The 25,696-nt window shown below is 46.1% G+C and overlaps 1 protein-coding gene across 4 annotated transcripts in view; it reads left to right on the forward strand.

Annotated features, from left to right (window-relative positions):
- The window catches only part of sema5ba (sema domain, seven thrombospondin repeats (type 1 and type 1-like), transmembrane domain (TM) and short cytoplasmic domain, (semaphorin) 5Ba), a 118,879-nt gene extending 105,404 nt beyond the window's left edge, over window positions 1–13,475 (forward strand). For 2 of the 4 annotated variants that reach the window (XM_076264023.1, XM_076264024.1), the window contains 6 exons: window positions 255–467; window positions 2,577–2,747; window positions 4,855–4,992; window positions 6,519–6,563; window positions 8,244–8,449; window positions 10,012–13,475. In XM_076264023.1, the coding sequence (XP_076120138.1) occupies window positions 255–467; window positions 2,577–2,747; window positions 4,855–4,992; window positions 6,519–6,563; window positions 8,244–8,449; window positions 10,012–10,176 (938 nt within the window). In that variant the 3' untranslated portion in view covers window positions 10,177–13,475. Of the gene's footprint in view, window positions 1–254; window positions 468–2,576; window positions 2,748–4,854; window positions 4,993–6,518; window positions 6,564–8,243; window positions 8,450–9,988 lie in introns of all 4 variants that reach the window. The other 2 variants (XM_076264025.1, XM_076264026.1) reach the window with 2 other exon arrangements.
- Window positions 13,476–25,696: the final 12,221 nt, after the last annotated feature.

The following is a 25,696-nucleotide window of genomic DNA, read 5'->3' on the forward strand; positions in this document are numbered from 1 at the left end:
TCACTTTGGAAAAAAGATTTGTGGACCTGAAATCAAACCAGTTGTGCTTTTTTGACACTTTGATATGGAAATCATTGGGGCTTGTCATCCACATTATAGTATGTGTGCCACACTTGCACCCTGTGTATAAAAACCTACACCTTTTATGTGCAAAGTTGTCCTCTATAGCAAGTTGGCTACTTTGAAATATGTGTAATTTATTAAAATCTTGATAGTGAATTCTGTCTAATGTGGCTATGCTCTCTCTACTCCAGCCTTGGTGGACGAGCTACAGAAGACCCCTGTGGTGCGGCTGACGGGTTCGACATGGTCGTCGTGGGAGACATGGTCAGCGTGCACGCAGGACTGTGCTAAGGGCTACCGCACCCGCCGGCGCTTCTGCTCCGCGGCTGAGAGCAAGAGCAACCCCTCGGCATGCCGCGGGTCACCGGTAGAGTACCAGGACTGCAACCCCCAGCCTTGCGCAGGTAGAATGCGCACACACACACACACACACACACACAGTAAAAGCGCGCACATACACACACACACACACACACACACAGTAAAAGCGTGCACATACACACACACACACACACACACACACATTCTCCCAACACACAGTAAGGCCTCTTGCAAACACAGTCACAAATGTATAGCTTGGGGAGTTAAAAAAAAAAGGAAAAAGTGGTCCGTTCCATTAAGATGTGCTAAGTGGATTACTAGGTTCCATTAGCTAATGGACATCTCCGAATTCCCATGGTGCCCCTGGCCACTCCACAACTCTGCCTGTGCTCTCTGAGAAGCAGAGGACTCTGGGTTACCTGAAGTTGGTATCAGACTTGTTCATCTGTGGCTGTGTTGACCGGTAGCTGTGGACAAACAGAAGCCACATCTCTGAGATTACCTGGAATGAGCGGCGATGATTAGATGAGGATCTGGAGATTAGTCGCCACGGCTGTAGTGCCGTTTCCGGATCTTTCCGCCCGGTCCCCCTCCATCGCTCACGTAGTGCTGAAGTGTGTACGGCGGAATTAAATTAATTAGATGAGAGTTTCATCTCAGGAAGAGTGACGGAGAGAATGGAGGAGAGAGGCTAAGGGAGATATGGAAAGAGAGAGAGAGGGAGAAAGAGAGAGAGGAAGAGAAAGAGAGAGAGAGAGAGACGCCACTGCCTCGGTCCCCAGCTACCTCATCATGTGCATGCCAATGGACTCTGCTTTCCTCCTCAGCCTCAAACCGAGCAGAGCAGGGCTCTTAATTAACATCAGCAAACTGATTTACTCTGCTCTCGTCTTCTGAGACAGCCAGGGAGAGAGAGAGGGAAAAGAGAGAGAGAGAGAGAGAGAGGGAAAAGAGAGAGAAAGAGGTAAAGGGAAAAGAGAGAGAGAGATATGGCTGCTTGTAATTTATTCCTCTCCTTCATCATGACACACGCTCCGGCCTTATGTACACATGTGTCATGGCGTGTGCCGCTGCCACTTCAGACAAACGGCTCGGCCCTTTCCCCTGGCATGCCGCGAATGCTCGCTCTCACTCTCACACCAACCAGCTCTTGACAGCAGCCATCTTCCGCACCTTGCTGTGGTCATGGCCCAGTTCATCCCAGTAATCCCCCGGAGTAAATGGACTTTTAAAGTTGTTTTTTTTCACGCTATAGAGGAGAGCTTGAGGCACACACTCTCTTCATTTCTCCCTCCTTCTATCCATCTCTGACCCCCCCCTCTCTCTCTCTCCCTCTCTGTCCCTTTCTCTCTCTCGCATCTCTCCCCCATGCCTCCATCAGCTCTGATGAAATGTGCGGAGGAGTGGATGAAGGGAGGAGAGGGGGGAGGAGGAAGAGATGGGAGCTCTCGTCAGACGGTGAAGTGCTGAATGAAGCGCTCGCTCTCTCTCTCTCTCTCTCTCTGTCTCTCTGTCTCTCTCTCTCTGTCTGTCCTTTTTATTTTTATGAGAGGTGAGAGTGCGTTGCCATGGGGAGAGGGATGCCGGGCCGTCGGTGTGTTGCTCTAAAGTGCTTATTAGGGCGAGGTTAATCAAGACGGGCTGTGCCGAGCTCGGGGAAAGAAAAAAATAGAAAAAAAACCCTGTCCGAGCCCACGAACTGCATCGCTAGTCTTTCAGGATAAGGGATAAAGCACCTCATCATCACCTCACTTCACTGATGCTTCAGTTTCCATCTTGTCAGCGTTGCAAGTCTGAAACTCTGTCATGTGTGCTTTTGCTTTGTTTTTGGTTGTGCTTTTGGCTTGGGTTGTTAATTAATGGTCTGTGTTGTGTGTTTGTGTTTGTGTCCATGTGTGTGTGTTTGTTTGTGTACGTCTTGCTTGCTTACTCTCTACTTGTTTGTCGTGGTGTTTGTCCGACCTCCGTGCTTGCTGTCTGTGAACCTTGTTTGTGTTTTTATGTGTCTGTGCGCGTTTTTTATGTTTTACGTTTCCTGCTGCTATGTGGTTTTGCGTCTCCCCTTGGCCTGCCTGATGTCTCGTGCTTGTGTCCGGTTACTTGGCGGCCACTTTTATGTGTGTGTGTGTGCGCGTTTGTGTACGTTTGTTTGTTTGTGTCTGTGTGTATATGTGTCGTCTCGCCGACCTCAGTGAATGGCGCCTGGTCTTGCTGGTCGCCGTGGTCTCAGTGCTCGGTGGCGTGTGGGGGGGGGCACTACCAGCGCACGCGCACCTGCACCAACCCGGCCCCCGAACACGGAGGGGACATCTGCATCGGCCTGCACACGGAGGAGGCCCTCTGTAACACTCACCCCTGTGATGGTAAGACACCCACCCCAACCCCCCACCTTCCCAAGACAGCTCATCGCAACTGCACACAGCTGCAGATAACGGATGTCTATGTGTGCTTCCCCTAAATGTAATTTATGTAAATATTTATCCAAACAAACTTGAGAGCCTTTAGCACACAGCCCTATGATAGGAAGACACCCCCTTCCCCCCCCCCAACACACATCTCTACGCCCTATGGAATCCCTCCTTCACAAGACAGGACATCTCAATAGAGCACAGCTGCAGATAAGGAATGGGATGCAGCCCTAAATAAACTGGACTTCCATCCATATAAACTTAACTGTGTGGTGCTACTAGTGTCCTTCAACAGCCCACAAGTTATGCTGCATGCTGAATTTACAGAACATAAGCAGCAGTATAAGCACTAGAATGTAATTTCATTTTCTTTTGGAGGTCAACTTTACCATTAATGATTCAGATTGCAAAAGAGGCTGGCCCTGGGATGTGAGCGTTGAGGATGGAGTGTAGTTTGAGAGATAGAGATGGTGAATTCCCTGGAGATGGATCCACAGATTGCATCTTCTTTACACAGTATTGTGGAGTTTGCCCCAAACTGCCGATCAGACCGAGCCTTGTTTACATCAGTTGCCTACTCGAGTGAAGCCTATCTGCCAAGGGATCACAGCAGGGTATTTGCAGTGTGTGCTGTCTGTGTTTCCAGTACAGAGCATTACAGTCTACATTGCTGTAGCATGAATGTCATCGGGGGGCCTCTTGGCTCCGTCACTTGAAATCCTCACATCTGCGCCCAAAAGGCAACTCAAATATTTATAAAGCGGGCTAATCTGGGAAAGATATGTGAGAGGGGTCTGCATTGCCATATAAAAAGCCCCTGCGGACTCTTGAGCGAATGCACCCCAGTTTTTTTTTTCTTTCTTTTTTGTTTTTCAAATACAAGCCCTAATCTGTGCTTGATTTCCTGAAGTGCTGGGCTGTGGCATGCGCATTGGTTCCAGGTGGTTCCAGGGAGGTGTCAGAAACATACACCAGAACCGCACCACCTTGGCAGTGGTCACAGCTTGTGCCCCAGGGCATCTTAAACGCTGCAACTTGCTGCAATGAACTGGAGACAGTAACAGATAACCCCATTTTCTACCCCTTTGCCTTTGAGAGTGTATTTTAGAAGGAGATTAATGCTCCTTTTTTTCTCCCCACATTTTTTGTTGTTGGTGAAAACCTGTCGCTTACATAGGCCACACTGAGTGGCTAATTGCTTTGCAGTTAATCTCCCAATGTAAACAGGGCGAAGCGAACCAGGAGCTGCAGACTAAAGATGCCCACTAGCTGTCTGACAGAGCCCAGTCTAACAGCCCTGCCAGGCCTCCCCCACCCCACCCTACCTGTGACAAGACAGTGATTTAAAGATGGTGGCCAAATGCTGATGAGGTGTGGGGGGGGGGGGTCAGTGAAGTGCAGCCTTCGTCCATCAGTGCCAGCAGGCCCCCAGATTATTTTTTTTCTACTTTCTGAGCAAACACTTAGTCTGATTGCAGCCAATAAATGGAGATGGATAAAGCAATTATCTCAGCCGCTTAGCATCATTATTAAAGTCATTTTCCAAGGATCACAGCAAACTTCTGAGCCTGAGAGCAATGGTGAAAAGACGCAAGCTAAGTTCTTGACTGACAGGAAAGTCTTCGCACATTAAATTGGAAGTTTAAAAGCCAATCTAGGAAAAGGACATCTTTGTTATATTATTTATATTAAATGAAGGAAAAGACACTTGACAATGTGAGCTGTGTAGCAAAGCAAATCCCTTTTGTCATGATGTTTGTGCTCTCGTGTTTATTGTGTGTCTGGAGGAGCAAAACAATGTTTGTGTTTTGCTTTCCCCTTCTCTCTCCCTGTGTACTGTATGTGTCTGCTAACGTGCCTGCCACGGGCTGTATGTGACTGCTGGGCTGTTTGTTTCCCATGCGTGGGTGGGCTCGGGTGTTGACACAAAACCCATATCCCCAAACGTCTGCTGCCGCCACGGCTCCTTAGTGCTCCCTCTGGAGAGATACCGTGTGTGTGTGTGTGTGTGTGTGAGAGAGAGAGAGAGATTGTGATTTAGCGTGTCTCTTCTTACCGACAGGCGGCTGGATGGCGTGGTCGGTGTGGTCGGCCTGCGACGACACGGGCCTACAACTGCGCAGTCGGGCCTGCGGGTCCCAGGGCGGGGCGCCGTGTGTGGGCAACAGCACCGAGCACAGGGACTGCAACGAGATCCCAGGTGGGGACGCCACACACTCGTCTCACACACACACACACCGTCTCATCTCACACTCGTCTCACACACACACACACACACACACACACACACACACACACCGTCTCATCTCACACTCGTCTCACACACACACACACACACACACACACACACACACACACACACACACACACACACACACACACACCGTCTCATCTCACACTCATCTCACACACACACACACACACACACACCATCTCATCTCACACCCATCACACCACTGCTCCTGGGAGTCAGTATCTCCATGGGGACGCAAGATGGAAAAACAACTGCTTAATAACATGTCCAGTTTTTGCATTTGTGCTTTGTTTAACCAGTTGTATATGCAATACTTGTAACTCTAAAATAAATACATTTGAATGGTTTTGGGGCAGGGAGGATAGCCCCCTAGTTCTGGCTTAGCTTCCCTAAGCATAAGTGATAACTCATTACATCCCCGAACCAACAGTTTAATGAACAGTCCAGTTTTTGCATTTTGTGTTTTACGTGTTTGATTATGGATACACACACATTATTGTGCATGATGACATTTTGAAAGAAAGTTGCCTTTACATTTTCAGGTAAGATTTTGCACAAAAACTTAATTAATCTACCCAATGAAAATGGCCAGAAGATGTATGGGAGTTTTCTTACTTCTTTGGCAGGTGAAATGGTGGGGATCTCTGAATTATTTAATCAACCTTGTGCAGACCTCAGCATGCCGTTAAGGGGTAGCAGACTCCAGGTTATCTGGATTGATATATCAGTTCCCTTTGGGTTGAGCTGAAGCGAGTGCTTCACTGCGAGTAGAATAGGAAAAGCATGGGCCTTAGCTTTGGGGGGAGTATGGGTGCGGAATACCAAGTGAACACAGAGGTATAATTAATATTAATGTGATGTCACTACAGCAGTCTCACATCCAATCTCTCTCCAATTTTTGCAATTTTTTAGGGGGCGACGGATGAACAGCAAGGCGAAGGGGGCAGATTTGTCTGAGATTAATCAGGATGTGTGCGCATCTCAATTATAACGCCTTCAAGCACCCATGCACATTTTAAAATATGGACAAACACACTCCCCGACAGAGACTCACACACATAGACACACACATACAGACACACACACACACACACACACACACACACACACACACAGACAGACAGACACACACACTTGTGAAGTGACAGTGTGGCAGTGTGTAGGAAGAGGGAAAGTCTGAGGCTCTTTGGGGATTTGGGAGTGACTCCTCTAATGCGGTCTGATCCACTGTGGCTCACGCCTGGTGCGTCACCCCGGCGGCCTCCTTCTCCCCCTGCTCCTCAAAGCCCTCGCCATCTCATGCAGGAGAGCAGGAGAGCGCTTGATGCTCACTCTGGCTGCAGACCAAACGAAAGACTGGAATCTAACCATCTGTGTTTTGCTCTTTCGGCCCCCCCTTCTCTCCCCCTTTCTCCTCTCTCTCTCTCTCCCTCCCTTTCTCTCTCTCTCTCTCTCTCTCTCTCTGTGTGTAGTGATTCTTCCAGCGTCCGGCTACGATAAGGAGCAGCTCTGTGGAAGTAAGTAGATAAATCTCAGCGTGTCCTCTCTCTCCTTCCTGTCAATACACTCCTGTAGCATGAGGATCAGTGTGTGTGTGTGTGTGTGTGTGACACTGTGTGCATATCCGGACGCATGCATATTGTTTGGCGAGGGCATCACGGGCATCTGGCTATGTGTGAGCGTTCTGTATGCGCATGCGCTATAGCTGCGTGTGTGTGTCCTGTTTTTCATCCAGTCCATAGGAGGTAATGGACACACGCCAGGTGTGTGCTCCCCTTCAAACACCACCATTTTTCATTCTTTATCTCTCTCCCTCTCCTTACTTATGTATTTATTCCCTCTTTCTCGCTATCTCTCTCTCCGTCTCTGTCTCTCTCTCTCTCTCTCTCTCTCTGTAATGTAAATGAGCATCAGAGGAGTGTGCAGGCTGGAGTGATGAGAGAGCAAGTGGATGAGGTGGAGGAGGTGGGGGCGGTGGTGGAGGAGGTGGGGGCGGTGGTGGAGTCGACTCTCGTGGGCTGAACTCCATTCTTCACACCCTGCCGCTCCGCTGCACTCTGAGAGAGGGGTGTGGAGAATGGCAGGGGCTCAGAGCACTCCCACTGTGGCCTACAGGGCCCTTCCAAACACACACACACACACACACACACACACACACACACACACACACATACACATACACAAACAAACACACACACAACCAGCATTGCACTTGCCTGCACATAAATACACACAGAAAAAGCTCATACATATATATACACACACACACACACACAACCACCAAGCGTGTACATGCATATACATGCACAGGACCACACACACACACAACACACACACACACACACACAAAACACACTCTCTCAGTCATTCAGCCCTCAGATGAAATATACATGAGATGGCCCTTTGAGGAATGCTTAAAGCCCTGGTGCAGCAGGGCAGCCTGTGTAGACACCCTGCCACCAGTCCCTCTTCACCCTCCTCCTCCTCCTCGTCTGTCACCACCACACCACACCTCTCCCCTCCACCTCCACCAAACTTACCAGGGGGCTGCCCAGGCCGGTGATGAGGACCTCATTACCCATCATCCCCTTCTTAGAGTTCCACAGTCTACTCAAGGTCCAATTAAAGCAGTAAAGTTCAGTGGTGATGACGCTGGCTCGAGACACCCCCCACACACACACTCACACCTCCTGCGAGCCTCGAATTCCTCCCGCCTCATTATGGCTCATGACTGAGGCGTCACAAACAACCCTGTCAACCAATCAGAGTCCTGTCCTGTAGCACATCCTCACGCAGCTCCGACTCTGCCAGACTTCCCTCCCTCCCTCCTTCCTCTCTTTCTTGCGCTTGTTACAGGGTTGTTAGAGCCACTATTGCAGGTATGAAGATGTCACATGGAGTCTTTCAACATGTAGCTGCTGATGTTAGACAGCCACAAGGGACTGGGTTTGAAGGGCTTAGCATTTTTTGCATTTATATAATTTTTTATTATATAATAACTTTTAATTTTATAATAACTTTTATTGAAAGCGACTTACAAAATGAGGAGTAATATTCAAGCTACGTTGCAAAGGAGACCATAGGTAACAATAAATACTACTTCACAAATACCACGGGTCGTCATTAGTCTCAATTCTGTATTCGAGATTTGCAAACTCACTGGCTAAATGTTTTTTTTTCTCCTCCCTTGCCTATAGGGTTCACGCTCCTTCACCTCATAGCCACAGGCGTGTCCTGTTTCTTGGGCGCGGGTCTTCTGTCGTTCCTCGTGTATATTTACTGCCAGCGCTTCCACAAGCAGTCGCAGGAGTCGGCAGTCATCCACCCCACCACGCCTAATCACCTCAACTACAAGGGAAACACCACGCCAAAGAACGAGAAATACACGCCCATGGAATTCAAGGTAGGCGTGCCTCAACTAGGATGTCTCAGTATGTCCTATTAGTGAAGGATTAATATGGCTGAAGGCCTGAATTCAGCACAAAAAATATTTGTTTTAATTTATTTACTTCTGTGTGTGTGTGTGTGTGTGTACATAAAGCAATGTAGTTTATCAGTCATTGATCTGTAGATTTAGTGACCTAGTTTCTCATGAGAGAAATGAGAGGCCTAAAATTACTGCTCATGTGTAATACTAGGACTGGGCTCAGACTTTCCTCCAGGCGAGTTGGTTGGCCACCTCTCCTGGCCCCTCTGCGGGTCCTCGCACACACTCAGCCTTTATTAATGGCTTCCATTAGGCTGTTTAAGCAGCACTCGGGCAATGGACTCCCACAGCTGGATGTGACTGATTGTCTTGCCCATCCAATTAGCCTAGCTCCCCTCCCCCACCCCCACCCTCTCCCGCCACCTTCTGTTCTGCCACCTGTGTGAGCCTGGTGCCACGGATATTATTGATCTCCTCTCCTTTGTTTTTCTGTGGTCTCCTCTGATCTCATTTCTGGCTCCTCATACTTTGGGTACCAGTGCTTAAGTTAATAAATGGCTGTTACTGAAGTAGCAATGCTACTTACTGCCAATCCTCTCTGGTAAAGCCTGTGGTAATGTGAAGAGGTTTTTGCAGAAAACTGGAAAGAATATAGAAAGTTACTTCAGGTACTTTAAAGAACCTGAAAGATGTTCTCAATAACAGCTGGGCTACACAGGCAGCTAAAGTATAGTGTACATGGACCACAAAAATAGTTTTAGAAACTGATGTAATTTTTGCATGTGTCCATGCCACTCTCTCGTCTGGTGTAGTCACTTCCATTGATTATAGTAGCATATGTTCCACTTCAGTTACACATCCAGTGTAGAGCAGCTGTAATTATTAAGGTGATAAGAAGCATTACTGTAGGTCTTGTTGCATGATTTAAACTCTGATTTATCATTGAACCAAGTACCGACCCCTGTGGAACCTCATCATTACAGATAGGGATCAAAGGAAACCGTTTAGCAATGTGGTTGTGACAGTCACCCAAGTATAGTCAAAAAGTACAACTGTTTTATATGTGTGACAGGCATGTTTGTGCCTCTTGATTCTTTCAGGCATACCACAACCAACTGTAAAGTAAGACAGTGTGTTGAATTGCATACATTTACACTGCTGCTTTGCAGAAAAACTCACCCTGAGTGATCCTTTAGTCACCGTTGTGCATTTCACACATCTTCTAATGCAATTACTGAGCTGCCTTTGCTATTACTCAGGAGTCTTGAAATAAATTACTTTCCTCACAAGAACTGTGAAATGGCCTTTCCATGACACGTTCATCCATGACCCATAGGTCTCTGCATTTTAATTATTGATTTACTCCCCCCACCCCTCAGATGCATTAGATATTACTAATGAATAACACTGACTGTTTCACACCTTTGCACTTTCCTCTCCTCCAATCTGATTTCTGTGAGTGTGAATGAAAGAGAGAATGAAAGAGAGAATACTTATCCGTATCCCTTTTTATAGTCCCCGTCTTCTTCTCTCTGCAGACTTTGAATAAGAATAACCTGCTACCGGATGAGCGGACCAACTTCTTCCCATCGCCCCTCCAGCAGACGAACGTCTACACCACCACGTACTATCCCACGGCCCTGGGCAAGTACGACTACCGTCCGGACTCCTCCCCTTCCCCGTGCAGAACCTACAACAGCTGAGACCTGTCTTCTAGTCTCCCATGAGGCCATCGCCATGGTGACAGGACTGGCTTTTATCACTGGACCTCTTTTTGCCCTCCCCCAGCTCCAAGCCCCCCTTCATCTTTCTCCTCTTCCCCTGTTTCTCTAAAACCTCTGAACCCTCTGTGTCTCGAGGAGGAGGGGGGGGGTGCCCTTCTAGAACATTCCACCCAACTGTCCTTACCTCATCCCCTCCCACACTGGAGGAGAGAGGCCTGTCACTCAACCCCCAGTGCGTCCCAGTTGGACGGGCTGGAGGCGTCACAGCTTATGTTTCCGAGGATCGTTTGGCGAGGCCGATACTTGCTAACGAAGACCCTGAGTAAACTCACTGTAAGGAGCCTGTCGGCTGAACTGAGTGACTCTCCATGGGGGTCTCACAAGCATGAGATCCCTCCATCTCATAAATAGGAAATCCCACAGGAGGCAGTTACTGGAATCCTCTTTGGACTCTCAATCACACTCTGTGAAGTGGAGGCAGGAGCAAGTGGAGATCAGGATTTAAAAAAAGGAAAAATGACTACAAGAGCTCATGATGGAGCCTGTGGTCACAGCAGTTGATACACAGCACCCACACATCTACCACAGGCAAGGACCTTGAACCCTGAACGGCAGTTGGACTCTAGAACCGTTGGTGGCCCCTTGAGAGCCCCCGTCTGCCTGTCTGGAGGAGAGCGTGCACGATAAAGACATCCAGTGTATGTGTGTGTGTGTGTGTGTGTGTGTGTGTGTGTGTGTGTGTGTGTGTGTGTGTGAAATCCAGTGTTGAAAAAAAAAAGATTTCCAAAAGGATAACACGCTGCCAGTAGTGCTGGTCTCAGGAGCTTTTAATTTGTGCCACACATTCACCTGCATCCTCTGTATATGAGTCTTAGGAATTGGTTCACCATTTGGAGCGGAAGAACTAATGGGGGGGGGGTAGGTGCACGATTGCTATGGCACCTGCTGTCATGGAGATTATGGATATCTTGGAACAGGAATTCTTCTAAGTGTTAGGGGTTAGGAGCATCACTGGTGCCTGTTGATGAAATGAGAAACTATTGAATAACTTCTATTCAACTGTTTATTTGTTTTTTTCCCTTTTTTGTGGGAAGGGGGAATCTGCTTGCGTCTTTGAATGGATGCATCCTACTGAGTACTGTATGCCCTGATGGTCATATAAGATATGCCAAACGTACCAGGGTGGACTGAGTTTTAATATGGTAGAATATACTGATAGTGTGGCACTTGTTTTTTAATGGTTATTTTTAAGATGGAAATATTTGTTCTTCATAGATTAGATGGATAGTAAAGTCTATTTAAACCGCAGTATGTCAGATCGGGGAGGGATTGAGAATGGTTAAGGATGCCATTTGAAGATACACATATTCTTTTCAGATATGTAGAGGCAATATATTATTAATTACCACTTTTTTGCATATAGGAAAACCCCATAGATTATTATATGTAATGGAAAATATTCATAATTTATAACTGTAGCAAAAATCACTGGCTCTCTTCTTAACAGCTAAATCATGCTTTTCTAAAAGTGATTGGAATGTAAGTGCTGATATACATTCTACATTTGTGTGTGTGTGTGTGTGTGTGCGTTGTATGTGTGCATGTGTGTATGAGCATGCACTTCTGTGCATGAGTGTACTGTATGGTCAGGTCAGTCCCATGTCTTGTTATAAAGCTCTACTGTCAATGTCGTCACTTTGTGGGTGGGCTCTGTACCCGTCAAATGCAAGCGCCAGACTGCATTGTGCCCAAACACACATGCCCAGGCTGCTTGTCTCTGTGTTTTTTTCCTGCACATCATCATGTTTGACAACCGAGGGAGATATGATCATCAGAAGCATAAAAATGTGATATTTATATTGAAGCCTGGTTTCGGAAACGGAGGCACTGGAGAACTATTTTTTATTACGCCGCTTGTTCAATGAATGCAAACCAGCAGTGCTATAGGTTCAGCTACGCACGAGAGCTCTTATCTCTGTACATAGGAGGCGCCCTTCTGCGCCAACACAAGAAAAATGACATCTAAAGGCTAGTGTAATATAAATGTATATTGTATAGCTAACACTGTTTTTGTTTTCTTTTTTAAAAAAGGCCTTATAGTTGTTTAAATAAAGAACAGCGTATGTGTACACAGTATATACCAACCATATGAGCGTGTGGGGAATCGAACCTGTCAGTGACATCCAGTGGCATATGATGGACAGGATTGCCGATTTCATCTTGAATAATAAAAACGAAGGTATCTGGACTACGTGTCTGAATGATAACTCACCGTGAGGTAATCCTGTGTTAGTATTTATGTCCATGTGTCACTTGTGGTTCGGGGGCACCTCATTCTGTAAGGGAGAAATCTGCTATTCATTATGGTAAATACCACTGGCCCAGGACCTGTGTCGGTCAAAATTACAGGACTCCTGACTCAACATAGCTGTCTGTATCAAATTGGTGATTTATGGTGGAAGGATCAGTAAATGACTCTTCCAAGGGACTTCTGCATCGCCATCCAACAAATTTACATTAAGAGTGTTGTGGTCTGGAACCCCCTTGACGAGGGATTCATTTGGGTTTGGACCAACACTACAGTTATTGGACCATTTCAGAGAGTAATATCATACTGAAAACTAAGCTTGTCAGCCAGGAGAGCGAGATATATTAATATTTTATCTTCTCTTCCATGAGTACAGTCAGTGTGTTATATCTTACCATTCCAATTTCAGTTAGTTTATCTTTGTAACTGATAATGAGACTCAAATGTCAGTATTGATGTAATGCAGCCTTTTTGAGGCTGTCTTTCTGTTAGCATGTAAAACACTCCTCAGACCTAGCTGATTCTGATTAGTTGATGTCTAAGTGGGTCCACTGATTTTTATCCAAACTTATTTCCCAGTAAAAGCTAGGCGGACAGTGGCAGGCTAGCTCATGTGACCTTTAAAAATTCAAAATAAACTTAGCAAGCGGTTATTTCAGACCAAGTCAATACATTTGAGCATTTGATCTGGGGATAAATGTAGGTCCTGTTTTCTACCACCACCTCCTCTTAAGGTTCACTCTGGATCTGGCATTGGATGGAGTTCTGGATCTGGTATTGGATAGAGTTCTGGATCTGGCATTGAGGCCCTCCGTCCCCACAAGGCGTGGTAACCTTCTATGCAACTGACCTGGTGGTACTGTTAGATATGTGATGTAGACTATAATCACTGCCTTTTAGACACTGTGAATTTTTTGGTACTCTATATTTTTGTACATTGTACATTGTAAAGGATAATAAAAACCTCGATGCCAACCGAAATGCCTGTTCTCCCCCTCTATGTTTACTTTCTTTTTTCACCTCATTTTCTCCCACATGTCCCCAATGTTATTGTAGCATCTCTCTCTCTCTCTCCCTCTCCATTGCTGTTGTTGACGGAAAGGTAGGCCCAATGGAATTGGCCCGGGACCGACGCCATCCCTCTAAATCCTGTGTCAGGCTCGCTATCACCCGTCCCCATTTGTTTGTGCAGCGTCGTGCTCGGCTAGCTCCAATTGGACTTGAGTGATGGGAAGGCCCACGGCGCTGCTGACGTGACATATCCAGTACAGGGGAGTCGCACCGTCTGCTGTTTGGCGCCATTCCACCATGACGGGCACACGCTGCAGCGCGGGCTACATTGAGAATGTGTGTTTGTTTCACACCTCTCTGTTTTGTTTGGGATGCGTTGTGTGTGCCAGTGGAAACTGACGCGTGATAAGCTGCAGACAGGCATAGATATATACACTAGATGTCGCCTTCTGCTTCTCAGCATGCGTCAACACCGCCGCCATCTTTGTACAGGGATCTGAATCGCTAAACTAGTTCTCCTGTATTGTCAGCGTTACCTATTTAGCGACGTTTGGCCATCCCCAGCGATAGAAAACCTTTTTAGCGATTAGCGACAAATTTGGGAACTTCTCACAATGATGGCAGATCGGCTTCTTTGTTGTTGAAACGTAAGAAAATCACCTTTCTCATGGCTTTGTCATTTATGAATTCAGCTACATCTGGTTTGCCCATGGAACTGACCCATGATTATAAAAGTAACGACTGGCGTAGCCTATGTAGTAGCAGAGGTAAATGTTCTACAGATCTACAGCAACTTCTGGTGAGATTACAACTTACATGAGTAAACGAGACGAGGGGTATGTGGCCTCAACCAGAGCCTGTCTACGAAGAGCCTGTTTACTTTCATTGTATCGAACCTGGTTGCAGTTTACTCATTGTTCCTCTAGGGGCCGCCGCTAGCTAGTGCAGAATGAATGGGAGTCTATGGGGCTAGACGGGTAAAATGTATCTTTATTATCGTCTTAAGCTTAGTTTTCTGTAGACTCAACCATAAATACATGCCTGTCAGTTGGAACAACCCAAAAAATTAGATAATTGCTTGAGATTTTGACGATTTATGGTGATTTTATTTTCGCTAGATCTTTGCCCAGATTGACGCTAATGCATTATAGAGGAGTGGATCACTGAAGCAAGATGGCGTCTCGATTGACGCATTCGTTCCAATGAACAGCAGTAGTCAAGGCGACATCTAGTGTATATATCTATGGCAGACAGGCAGGTAGTACAGTGTGACAATCTCACAGGCTGGTTGCTATTTACCATGCTGTTGAGCATTTCAGAATGCACATTCTATTCAATTATTTTGTGATGGTCCAAGAAAATAAATGAAAATGTTGACCTGGATGCACCATCTGAAAGTCAGAAGCCATTTTTGTAACAAAAGCTTGAGCTTCCATTAATAAATGTCAATTCTCAATGTCTACTGCAATATTGAGCGAGGTCGGGGAACAGGTGAGCTGTACAAGTGCATGGTTCACAATGACATTTCAGGAAACAACATTTTCTTCCAAACTAATTCATTTGTGAAGTTTGAACAAGTTGGATGAGACCACCCTGTTGTGCACGGAGGCTAGGGACAGAACTAATTGGCAGGGGAGGAGCTGTCAAAAGTAGATGAGCCGCACAAGAACACTGATCATTTCTTAACAGGGCCTTGGCAGAGTACATCGGGAGAATAATTTCCTCCACAACGCTGAGAATCATGGCAATAGTAGGAATATTAATGCTGTTTTGTTGTCCTGTCTAGCCCAATTCGAGACCTGAAGCTGCTAGACTGGCGCACGCTCCCCTGAATTTCTTCCAGCTGGCCTCAAAGGTTCTTTGTTTTTATTGATCTGATTCTTACACAATCATTTCCTTGGGTTAACTACAGGGAAATAGACTTGGAATTGGCACAGTGAATCATACTGAATCCTATCCTAAAGGTAGATTGACTCGTGTGGATGATTTAGAATATATATTTAGAGCCATATCCTGTGTGTGTAATGCAGTGAAATGCAGATTTGGTGTGATGTGTTCACATTTTCTGACAGATCTGGATTTCTCAGCTCCTGAAGGATAAACAAATTCAATAATCCTCAGCACAAATTGAATTTGAAGGATTGACTCCATAATTTGAGCTCCTCGTTATTATTTTAAGTCGAGGGCATGGAATTAAGCCTTGATACTGAGGATTATTACACAGTAGCTTGTGATACCTTAAAGCTGCCTGTTGGAGGGGGGTGGTGGGTGGCAGTGACTATACCCAAATAACTCCTTCCCATCTTGACAGACTCCACACCTTAGGCTATCTTGTTCCAAATCAATTCATCAATATTTAAGCCTGAAAGTTGGTGAAACTCCAAGTGAAAGTGAGTGAGAGAGCGAAACTGGACAAGAGACCTTGTCCTGAGTCTGTGTGCGTTCTTATGCCGAGACCTAAGAGGTCGTGCCATCTTATTTCCTCGGCTGAGCGCGTTGCGGCTGGAGCCAGCAATCAGTCAGAGACTCCGAGCGGGAATTATTGATGAGCACCAGGTGGCATCAATCACCCACTATCTCCTGACAGACTGGCACTGACGGATCACCGCCGCCGCCCCACTCCACCCCGTGCCCTGTGAGCCGAGGGAGATGAACCTCACCGGCGGGGCGGAGACGGGCAAAGCGAGGCAGTCGTGCAGCAGGGAGGAGAGGACGAGGCTGAATGACCGAGAGAGAGAGGAAGGAAGGAGAGAGAGAGAGGAGGGAAGGAGAGAGGAGCTCATCTGCCAGTCTGAATCATCATTCTGCTGAACCTAATCAGTGGCATAAGGTGGATGGATGCTCTCAATATGGTCCTACAGATGAACGGTTCTCATTCATTTTTTTATGGACTCGCAAAAACTAAAGCACTTTTAGTGATAATCATTAAACTCTCATTTTCATAGGGAGCAAAATAACACTCCTTAGACATCAATGACAAAAAAATCATGATGGAAATGGCATCTCACCACAAACACTGGTTATGTATAAATAAGTCTGGCAGAACTGGAACCGCTACATTAGATTCAGACGTATCACTACAGAAGCTGGCAGACGTTAGATCTGGATGCAATCTGGATTTCTGTTGCATTCTCTGGACTTGAATTGTGAGCATATTGTTGGGATAATTAATGCATTATCTAATGCTATGTGACTTTCCCCTTCACTTAAGGGTTCTCAATGGCTCTTGTTTGCCCAAAAGGGACGTGATAAAGTTTCCCTTAAAACATGTTTCTGAGTGTATCCCGTATCCAGAGGTGGGAAAGTCCAACTTCAGAAAGTACAAGTCCTACCACATCTGTGCCAACCATTCACGTAAACCAGTTGATTTTAATTAGCACAACTCTTCAGCCAGGTGGAGTACCTAATTGGTGAGATCACTTGTGTTACATGGTTGGACTTTTATTCTCTGAAGCTGGGCTTTTCCACCTCTGACAGTAATCAATTGTCTGCAAGTTGAATAGCTACTTTACCCATTAGTTCTTGTGGTTCCTGTTTATCCATTGTGATTTGGGCCCTTGGTTCCTTTTGGTTGGAAGTTACTGCAGCAGCTGTGTGTCTCCTCAATGAATCACCATGCACATGGTACATGCAGACAATTCCGTTTTTATTTGAAAATGAAAGACTTTTGTTACAATTTGGCCTCTCGTCCACATTTCCCCAGCAATTCTGACATGGGAGCAGCCTCAATCCACATTAATGTTAACCACCACTATGGGCACCACACTGTACTGTGATCAGTGGACACTACATCCAGACTGACCCCTTCACACAGCAGCATCTCATGTTGTTGAGTGGAGTGGTAAGCAGCTGGACTGCGTTAAAGGTCTGGTCGTGTTGGCTCCTCTCCATGGCCCTCACTGCCTCCACATCCAACTGCGCCACCCGTGACGAGATGAAGATGGCACATCTCAATTTATCGCTGTCGTGAGTTGCGACCAGTGGATGCGCTTGCATGCTAAGTGTGCTTTCGCTCTTCATTTTGGAGGTGGGGGCTCTTTTTGTGATGTTGTTTGAAGAGGGCTCGGATTGTTTTGATGTGAGTGTCCCGGGGGCGGGAGACCGAGGGAGATTGGGCTCGCATGTTTACAAGACGGGAAGATCACAGAGCCTCAGATCTATCTGCCAGAAACAGGTCTCATTTACATCACTGGTGTCTACACTCTCTCTCTCTCTCTCTCTCTCAAAAGACCTCCACCACAGTGCCCTGTACTATTAGCCAAACACACAACATGCTAGAATAGACAACACTCGGTTTGTGTGTGTGTGTGTCTTAAGACCAACTGTACACTAATACATCAGAATTTCACTATTAAATAACTTAATCTCATATATTTTCAGCTATTTCATATATTTGTATTTTATTTTCTGTAAACGTTTGCTCCTATTTAACCATTCAACCCTCAAGCACAAAGTTCTGCATGCCTGTCAGATAGCTGCAGCATTCTCCTTCCCCATTATATAACGGTCCTGAACCAGGCGTCCAGTGAAGGTGTCCTCTGTCCTGCCCATCCGGTCCCAGCCGTCTGGGGGGTGGGTGGGGGTCTGGGTCGGAGCTCCTCATGGCTAATGTGTGCTGACAGTGAGAGATGTGTGGGAGGCAGGAGTGATGTAGAGCCTCTCTCACACAGGCCTTCCCCTTAATGAAACCAAGGGGAGGAGCCTAATGATGCTAAATCACCCCGAGCCATCTGAGGGGGGGGGGGGGCTTCTCTTCCAGTGAACTAGAGCTCCTCATTTGGATGCTGCTTTCTGTTTCGTGATAAATATGAATGGGGCAAAACTGTTGTGATAGAAGGCACCGGAAAGATTCATTTAGACACCTATGGATGGTGTTTGCTGGGCGAATCATTGATTTAACCAGCCGTTTGGGTTTTATTTAATCTACTTAACTACTGTCGTAAGTGCCATGCATGCCTGCCCCCACACCCATCCATCCACCCCCACAGGCTTTAGTACTGATGCTGAGGCCATAAACTAATTTACTGATGAGGCAGAAAGATGGTAAGAAAAAAAGCCAATGTCTGCTTGGATTCAGAAGAATGAACCAGAGCAATGTTGACTCAGGACCTATAAATGTAAACACGTTGCAATTTCTCGGTTAGAAGAAAGGACCCATTTGCTTCCCCAAACTGTCCATAGATGCAGGCCATTAGAAAGCTAATGGCATTATGTACACTGTCAGAGCGCATACAACACATTTCACAGCTTACAGTATGCAGTGATATTTGCATGTTGAATTTGCCAGCAATGTACCTGTTGTATGATATTTATTACAGAGATAGACTATGTACAGTATAGCAGTTAGATACATGGTCTTTTGGGTCCCCACAGTTGAATTCAAGGCAGTGCTGGGTTAGACAAGGGTTAGGGTTAAGGTTAGAGCTAGGTGCCTCTGTGCCCGATGGTAGGGGACCATCAAGCTATCAGTTAAATCTAGCCAAAATTATATTCTAACCTTGAGTTAGGGCCGTAAGGAGGTGTTAGTGTTCATGCTCTACACATATATGTTCTTTGTCAGAACAGCACACAATAGACATGTATTTCATCAAATTATTTATTTGTTGTCAATGGACTATGACCAAGTGTTACCAAGCTTTGAAATGTGGAAGAAGGCTACTCATTGAATAAAAGATGTGGAAGCCTAGTGGTGATGCACTTGAAATTGGATGTCAGTTGCATATTAGAGAGCAAAATTGCAACAAATACCTCATGAATAATAGAAGCTGGCTGAGCTGTGTTTTTTGGAATAGGTAAAATGGGAAATGTTTTCTATTTCAGTGGCTCACTGTAAGCACACTTTTGTCCTTTGGAGTTCTTTATCCTGCCTGTCATGGAATGTCAGACAGTTTAATGGACATCATGACATCCACCTACATAGCCACAAACAACCAGTTGATTGACCTCTTTATGACCAACCCATGATGTAACCTTACTCTAAATGATATGACATGTCATGACAATGTATAAAAACTATTTACCAAGTAATTACCTTGTACGGATGCTGACTGTCCTTATACAGGAAGATCTGGTCTGGACATGTGGTGCAGTTACAATTTGACATCCCATAATGGATTATCAAAGACTTTAGCACATCCAGGGCCATATTGACTAGCAGTGGTTGTACAGGCTTATCCAAAGGTGCCTTATGTCTGACAGGAATCTTTATTTCACCACTGAGTAGTCCATAAACAGAAATAGGTGTCAGTCTAGGAGCTCTAATCCTTGATGATGTGCTACATTTATACAGACTAACTTTCTCAGTAACACTGCATGACCTTGGCAAAGTAATATCCTGTTCTTCTCGGTTTTTTATGTGTTACTGTGTCTGTGGATTTCAGGATTTCAGCTGATCTGTAGAACCTTTCTGTGAGCACCATCTCTCAACAGAGGAAATACAGGCTTCATTAATTGGCCAGTTGATGACCTACCCATCCAAAAGAGACGGTTGTTAATTTCCAACTAAATGCAAAGCAAAACTAGTCATACTGTAACTAGATTAGCACCAAGGTCTCTGAAGTCAAAGGGACCATAGCATGCTCTTTAAAGGTTCTTATCATAACAGCACTCCAAACTACATAGATCTCTCCACACGATTTTAAGCACTTCCATTCTTCTGTATATATACCCAGTGGCCGACCCCAATTGTTATGAGTTCTCAGAAGAAAACCTCCCTAGTTGTTCTCTCTGGCTTTGTCACTTTCCTTTGACCAATTTGTGTAGGCTCGTGTGCCGTGGCTGTAGCTTTAAAGGGTATCCACGCTCCCATGGGAGATTTAATGCAACCTTACAGCAGCTTTTGTTCCTTCAGCAGCACTAGCCCCCCTGTTCTCTGGTGAAACGAGTGGCCTGAGCTGACAAACTCATATAGAGACCCGTAGTTCTTCATAAACACACACACACACACACACACAAAAACAGAGAGAGAGAGAGAGAGAGAGAGAGAGAGAGAGAGAGAGAACCTTTCTGCAGGCCTCAATGTAAATGGCTGGCAACTTTGAAAAAGGGGTGATTACTCAAAACAACCAGAAAGACGTTTTTCAGTGTGCTTAATGTGAGGGGGGTAATGGAAGAGGAAAGCGTAGCTCCCTGAGTGCTAAAAGGGGAAAAAAATGATCCTATTACTCGTCCCTGCTTCAGATTCACTCCTAAGCAATTTTCTTATCCTCTTGCTGGGCACTTTAAAACACATTCTCAAGATTGCAAACATCCCTATTAGGAAAAAGCAAAGTGATACATCCACTGACACTTCTTTTTGAGGCACCTGCAAAAAAACAATAGACATCACATGTCCTTTACTTGTAACATATGGACCTAAAGGCACATAATGAGAATTAATGCAAAATGCAAATTCAGTACGTCAGCTCTCTTTCACTGTCCAACAGCTTGCTGTAATAAACTATATTGTGCCGCACAGAATGCAACGGCTAAACATATTGCTTTTATATTGCTCAAACTGGACCAGGGACAAAACATATCTATTGGGGTTTCTCAGCATGTGCTGCACGCTGTGTCCTTTTTCTTCTTCTTTACTGCCCGTCCACTCACGTGTGCTGCCGCCATGGTGTCTCAGCTTTGATTTCCTCCGACCTGCTGAGGGGGAAAACGCCGGCGTCTCAGCAGAAAGCCCTTTGGATGGATTGCAGTGTGGCTTTTCCACTTAAACGAGAGGAAACAATCCATATCCACACAGATGTTGCCCATTAGGTGCCGGGGGACCTGGCTCCATGAGGCTTTTGGAGAGAGTACGAGGGCGCCCCTGCTCCCATATGGTGTCAATATCTTACCCTGACCGAGACCAATGCCGAGGTCTTTATGTGTCCGAATTCATGAAATTCAGCGTGGAATCTTGTCTCTGTGAGTAAGGTGTCTTCTACCGTATCAATTGATGATGACGACCAGGTTTTGTTTAGAGAGCATGCGTGCCTGTGGTTATATTGTCCAGGAGAGTTTTGTATCAAGAGATCAAAAGATCACTTGGCCTTAGGAGCATTCCCTGATACAGTATCAAGATTAGATTTGTTATGTTGGCACCAAGAGGATAACATGATGTCCCCTTGAGTGAGAGAGAGAGAGAAATGGAATGGGTCTTGAAAACTACATATAGACAACAGAGGAAGGGGATATATTAGACAGATATTACCAGATAATCCCACAATCTATCTTTGATAAATCACCACATTCAACACACATTCTCAAACTATGGTTCTCCTCATATTTAGACCACAAAACCATCAGGACCCTGTTTGACACAGTGTCCTCTTATATCATCTTCCTCGCAACACCACAACTCAGCGGACCACACACACACACACACACACACACATATGCCTTTTCACTGTGATGGGAGAGGAGATATCGCACTTGAACCCACAAACACTACCCCACCCATGAAGAGGCAATCGGCCAACCAACACAGGGGGACTGAGCTCCGCTCAGCTCGGAGTGTGTACATTAAGTCAGAATGACCCCCTAGGGGAGAGGCGTGATGAGGAAGGATTTATGGATGCCTCAGTAAATCTATCTTGATCCGAGGGGGGGTGGGACAATGGCCGCCCCCCCCTGCCCATGATAAACTACCACCTGTACAGTCTGGCCTGCCCATGCACCTCTCATTGCACTCAGTGTGTGTGTGTGTGTGTAAGAGAAATAGAGAGTGAGTTAGTGTGTTGATGTGTGTGTGTGAGAGAGAGTGAATGAGTATATATATGTGTGTGTGTGTGTGTAGTCTATCTGAGGTCACCATTTTCACTTCACAACACCTGGAATTGATTCACGACTTTTTTTTTCCTGTTCCAATCAAAAATTGTACGAGGTCTTTCATGCGTTGACTTTTAAAATAAGCGCCTGCCAATCAATGCAGGGGCCACTGAACGGCAGTGCAGGTGGCCAGCTGATAAGACATTACTTACCCTTCATTTATTCCATACAGGAGGGCTAAAGAAGTGGAAGCCCATGAATTAGCCTGTCTCTGTATGGGGGTGACCCTCCATGACCACCCACCCAGCGACCCACCTCAGTCCCACTGCCCTCTCCTGGATGCGGGCCATCGCCGGTGGACCAGAGTGGAGAAGAGGAGTGGAGGTGGAGGGGGAGGAGGTGTCCTTGACGTCAATGTTGCTGCAGTGACGGCCGCGGCAGCAGCAGCTGCTGGAACAGCGGTCCGTCACAGTATGGTGGCTCCAGCGCCGTGGCGACAGGTTAACGAAGCCGATGACCCAAGCTGGCTGGCTGGCCCTGGCAACCTTTGCCAACTCTCTCTCTGTCTCTCTCCCTCTCTCTGTCTCAGTCTTTCACTATCTCTCACTCTCTTACTTTTCTCTATCTAAATGTGCGGGCTAAATGGTACATCTTGACCCACTGCTCTTGCCAATCACACAAATTTAGGTGCACAAACACACACACACACACTTGCACCGAGGAACATAAACACACACACACACACATACACACCCCGACTTTCTCTCCAAAAGTCCTCGAAGCTCCCAGTGGTGAGCTGCTGAATCCACGCAGGCCCATCTTTCACACAACTGCAGAGTCAAATCATGTCACATAATAAAACAAAAAGACCCCCCCCCTTCTCTAGGAACACATCTTGTGAGACTGGTTATGGCTGGCCGCTTTCAAAAGGGGCTCTGGTCTTTGCATGCAGGGGGGGGGGAGAGAGAGAGTGAGAGAGGTGATGCCTTGGCCAGAGGTGTGCAGTGATTTAAAGGAGATGCCTGCATATGCGATCAAAGGACCTCCATCCCCCTTGTCAGCTGCCAGAGCATTTCCGCTTGCCTGGCCCTCATAATTGCTTGAAGTCTGGTAAGACATGCTGCTTTGGTTAGCGGCCACATCTCCCTCCTATACATTAGAGAGGCACAACTGAGAGCCTACCTCAGCCTGATTCTGCACGCTTCATTTTCCCTCAGTCTAAATCCTACTATTTTCCCCCCAGTGTGCAGGCATTTTTCTCCAGCTTTCTTACAAAGTCTCAACTAAGCAAAATATAAAAACAGAATTGATCTAATCCCATCTGTTGAGGGCAGACTGTATAAGTAATGTGCCAAGACGGCAGAGCAGGGGTATGGCCGCAGAATCTCCAGGTGTGGCCAGTCCACTGATGGATGGTCCGGCTGTACAGCAGTAGCATCGCCTGTCCGCAATAAAGAAAAACATTTGCAGTTTCTCCTGGCGAGCAAGTTTAAAGTTTGTGTGTTCAGCCCTTGTCAGTCAGATTTAGAAATGGCCACCCACAAGAAAATACCTTCTAATATCTCAACAGGAATTGTTTACCTCTGTCACACAAAAGCCACTCCGTCTGCTGCTGGCCATCTTGCGCTTTTATTTACAATTTGTCAGCGATTTATTTACGCGACTGTTGTGTGAAGGATTCTCTGGGGATGATGGCGCGTGTCAGTGCATTCCTCAAAGTCAAACGCTGATGCACCTCCTAATGAACGAACAGCTGTCGAACGCTCGCGACTCCTATCTCATCTAATATTTAGAAAATGAGTGACAGACAAAGCTAAAGCATCTGAGCTTAATGAGGCGTTCAAGGAGGCGGCGAGACCATTTGTCTTCGGTACAGGTTGCTGGTTGCTGTTTAACAGTCGAGTCGCCTTGTCACGTCTTGTCAGGAGGGAAGATTGCTGAACACAAGAGGGATGACACAAGGGCATGGGCGGGAGAGTGTTCCGACACATTTGCAATTAAAGGGTAGAGCCTCCTATTGTCTGAACCGAACATTTTGTGTAATAGAATGGATTATTACTTCCCCAACAGTGTAGGCCTATAGCTCCCACCACTTGCATCCAACTAACCTACCTGAACAGTAGGCTAGCATTTTAAAATGTTGACCAAGCTTGTTCGACCTCAGACCAGCGAGGCTGCCTTTCAAGCCTTGACAGTTCGACAAGGTGAAGGACAGTAGGAACTCCTTTCTCACTATAGATCTTGCTTTCTTCACCTAAGAGGCATCTTTTTGCAACACATCAATCTTTTTGATACAGGAAAAATAGTGTACTAGTACTACCACCATTTGTATTGTATTGTATAGTGTAGCCTACCAATGAGGAATTTGTCTAGTTCCCAAGCCAACACGCAGATAGTTTGGTTCAGAGTAAGATGAACAGGGAGGATGCCTTTGAAAGTGTGGCCATCCTCGGTATCTGCCTGCAGGTTAACGTTCAGATCTGCAGCTGCATTGAGTTGACACCTCAAGCACATGTTGTACATTTCCGGGCAGGAAGAGAGACAAGCAGTCAAGCCAGGCCAGTGGTGCCCTTTGTGAATGAGGAGTGAGGAAGACTAAAGAGCCTGGGCTGAAGTAGGATTACAGTACACACACACACAGATGAAGAACCAGGGCCCTACTCAACTCTACAGCTCTCTCTGTGACCTCATTCTAAGCTAAGGGAGGGGGGCTGGCTGTGTGCGTGTATGTGTTTTGCAATGAGGGGGATATGGCGTGCTTGCTAGCTCAAACACATGAGCTCATTTGAGTGGAAGGTCATGATTTGTTTCTGTCATGGGAGATGCGTGTGTGGGTGTACCTATCCGTTTGTGTGTAAGTGGGTGTGCGATGATGAGTGTGTTTGTAAGCAGAAAGACTGCGTGCTGGGAGTGGGGATATTTTTATGCTAACTGAAGGAATGGAGGCTTGCACGAATCTCTCCCATTTGCCTGCAGAGTGTGTTGATGTAAAAGTGTAAAAACACAGACATCTCTGCACATGTTCAAGAAGTCTTGAGGCATTTTGTAGCCCCTTTCAGAAAAACAAAGCGAGGCTGACATTATTTCTGGAAAAAAGAAGTCGTTTTAATAAGGTGCAGAAAAATCATCGACATACATCTTGCACAAAGGGCATGGACAAGGACAACCCAAGCACGGCACGACCCCCTGCTTTATATTACAAGAGAGTACACAACAGTGAGGACTGGGGACATCTCATGGCCCTGAAACTGCATGGGGTTGACGGCCTTTTCACAGTGTGAAAGAGAGAGAGAGAAAGAGAGAGGAGAGAGATAATGGGCAGGAGGAAAAGAACAAAATGCACAGTCACTGTTAATTAAGGCAATATTTTCACCAGGTAAAAGAGACGCCACCGTTTCTTTTCAAACAAAGTGGAATTGTTTTGCATGGGCATTTGTGAAA

This window comes from Alosa pseudoharengus, unplaced genomic scaffold (genome assembly GCF_046254945.1).
Source record: "Alosa pseudoharengus isolate Yale_2024_CS ecotype anadromous, Long Island Sound unplaced genomic scaffold, YU_APseudo_1.1 YU_APseudo_1.1_scf_3, whole genome shotgun sequence".
In the NCBI taxonomy this organism is placed as follows: Eukaryota; Metazoa; Chordata; class Actinopteri; order Clupeiformes; family Clupeidae; genus Alosa; species Alosa pseudoharengus.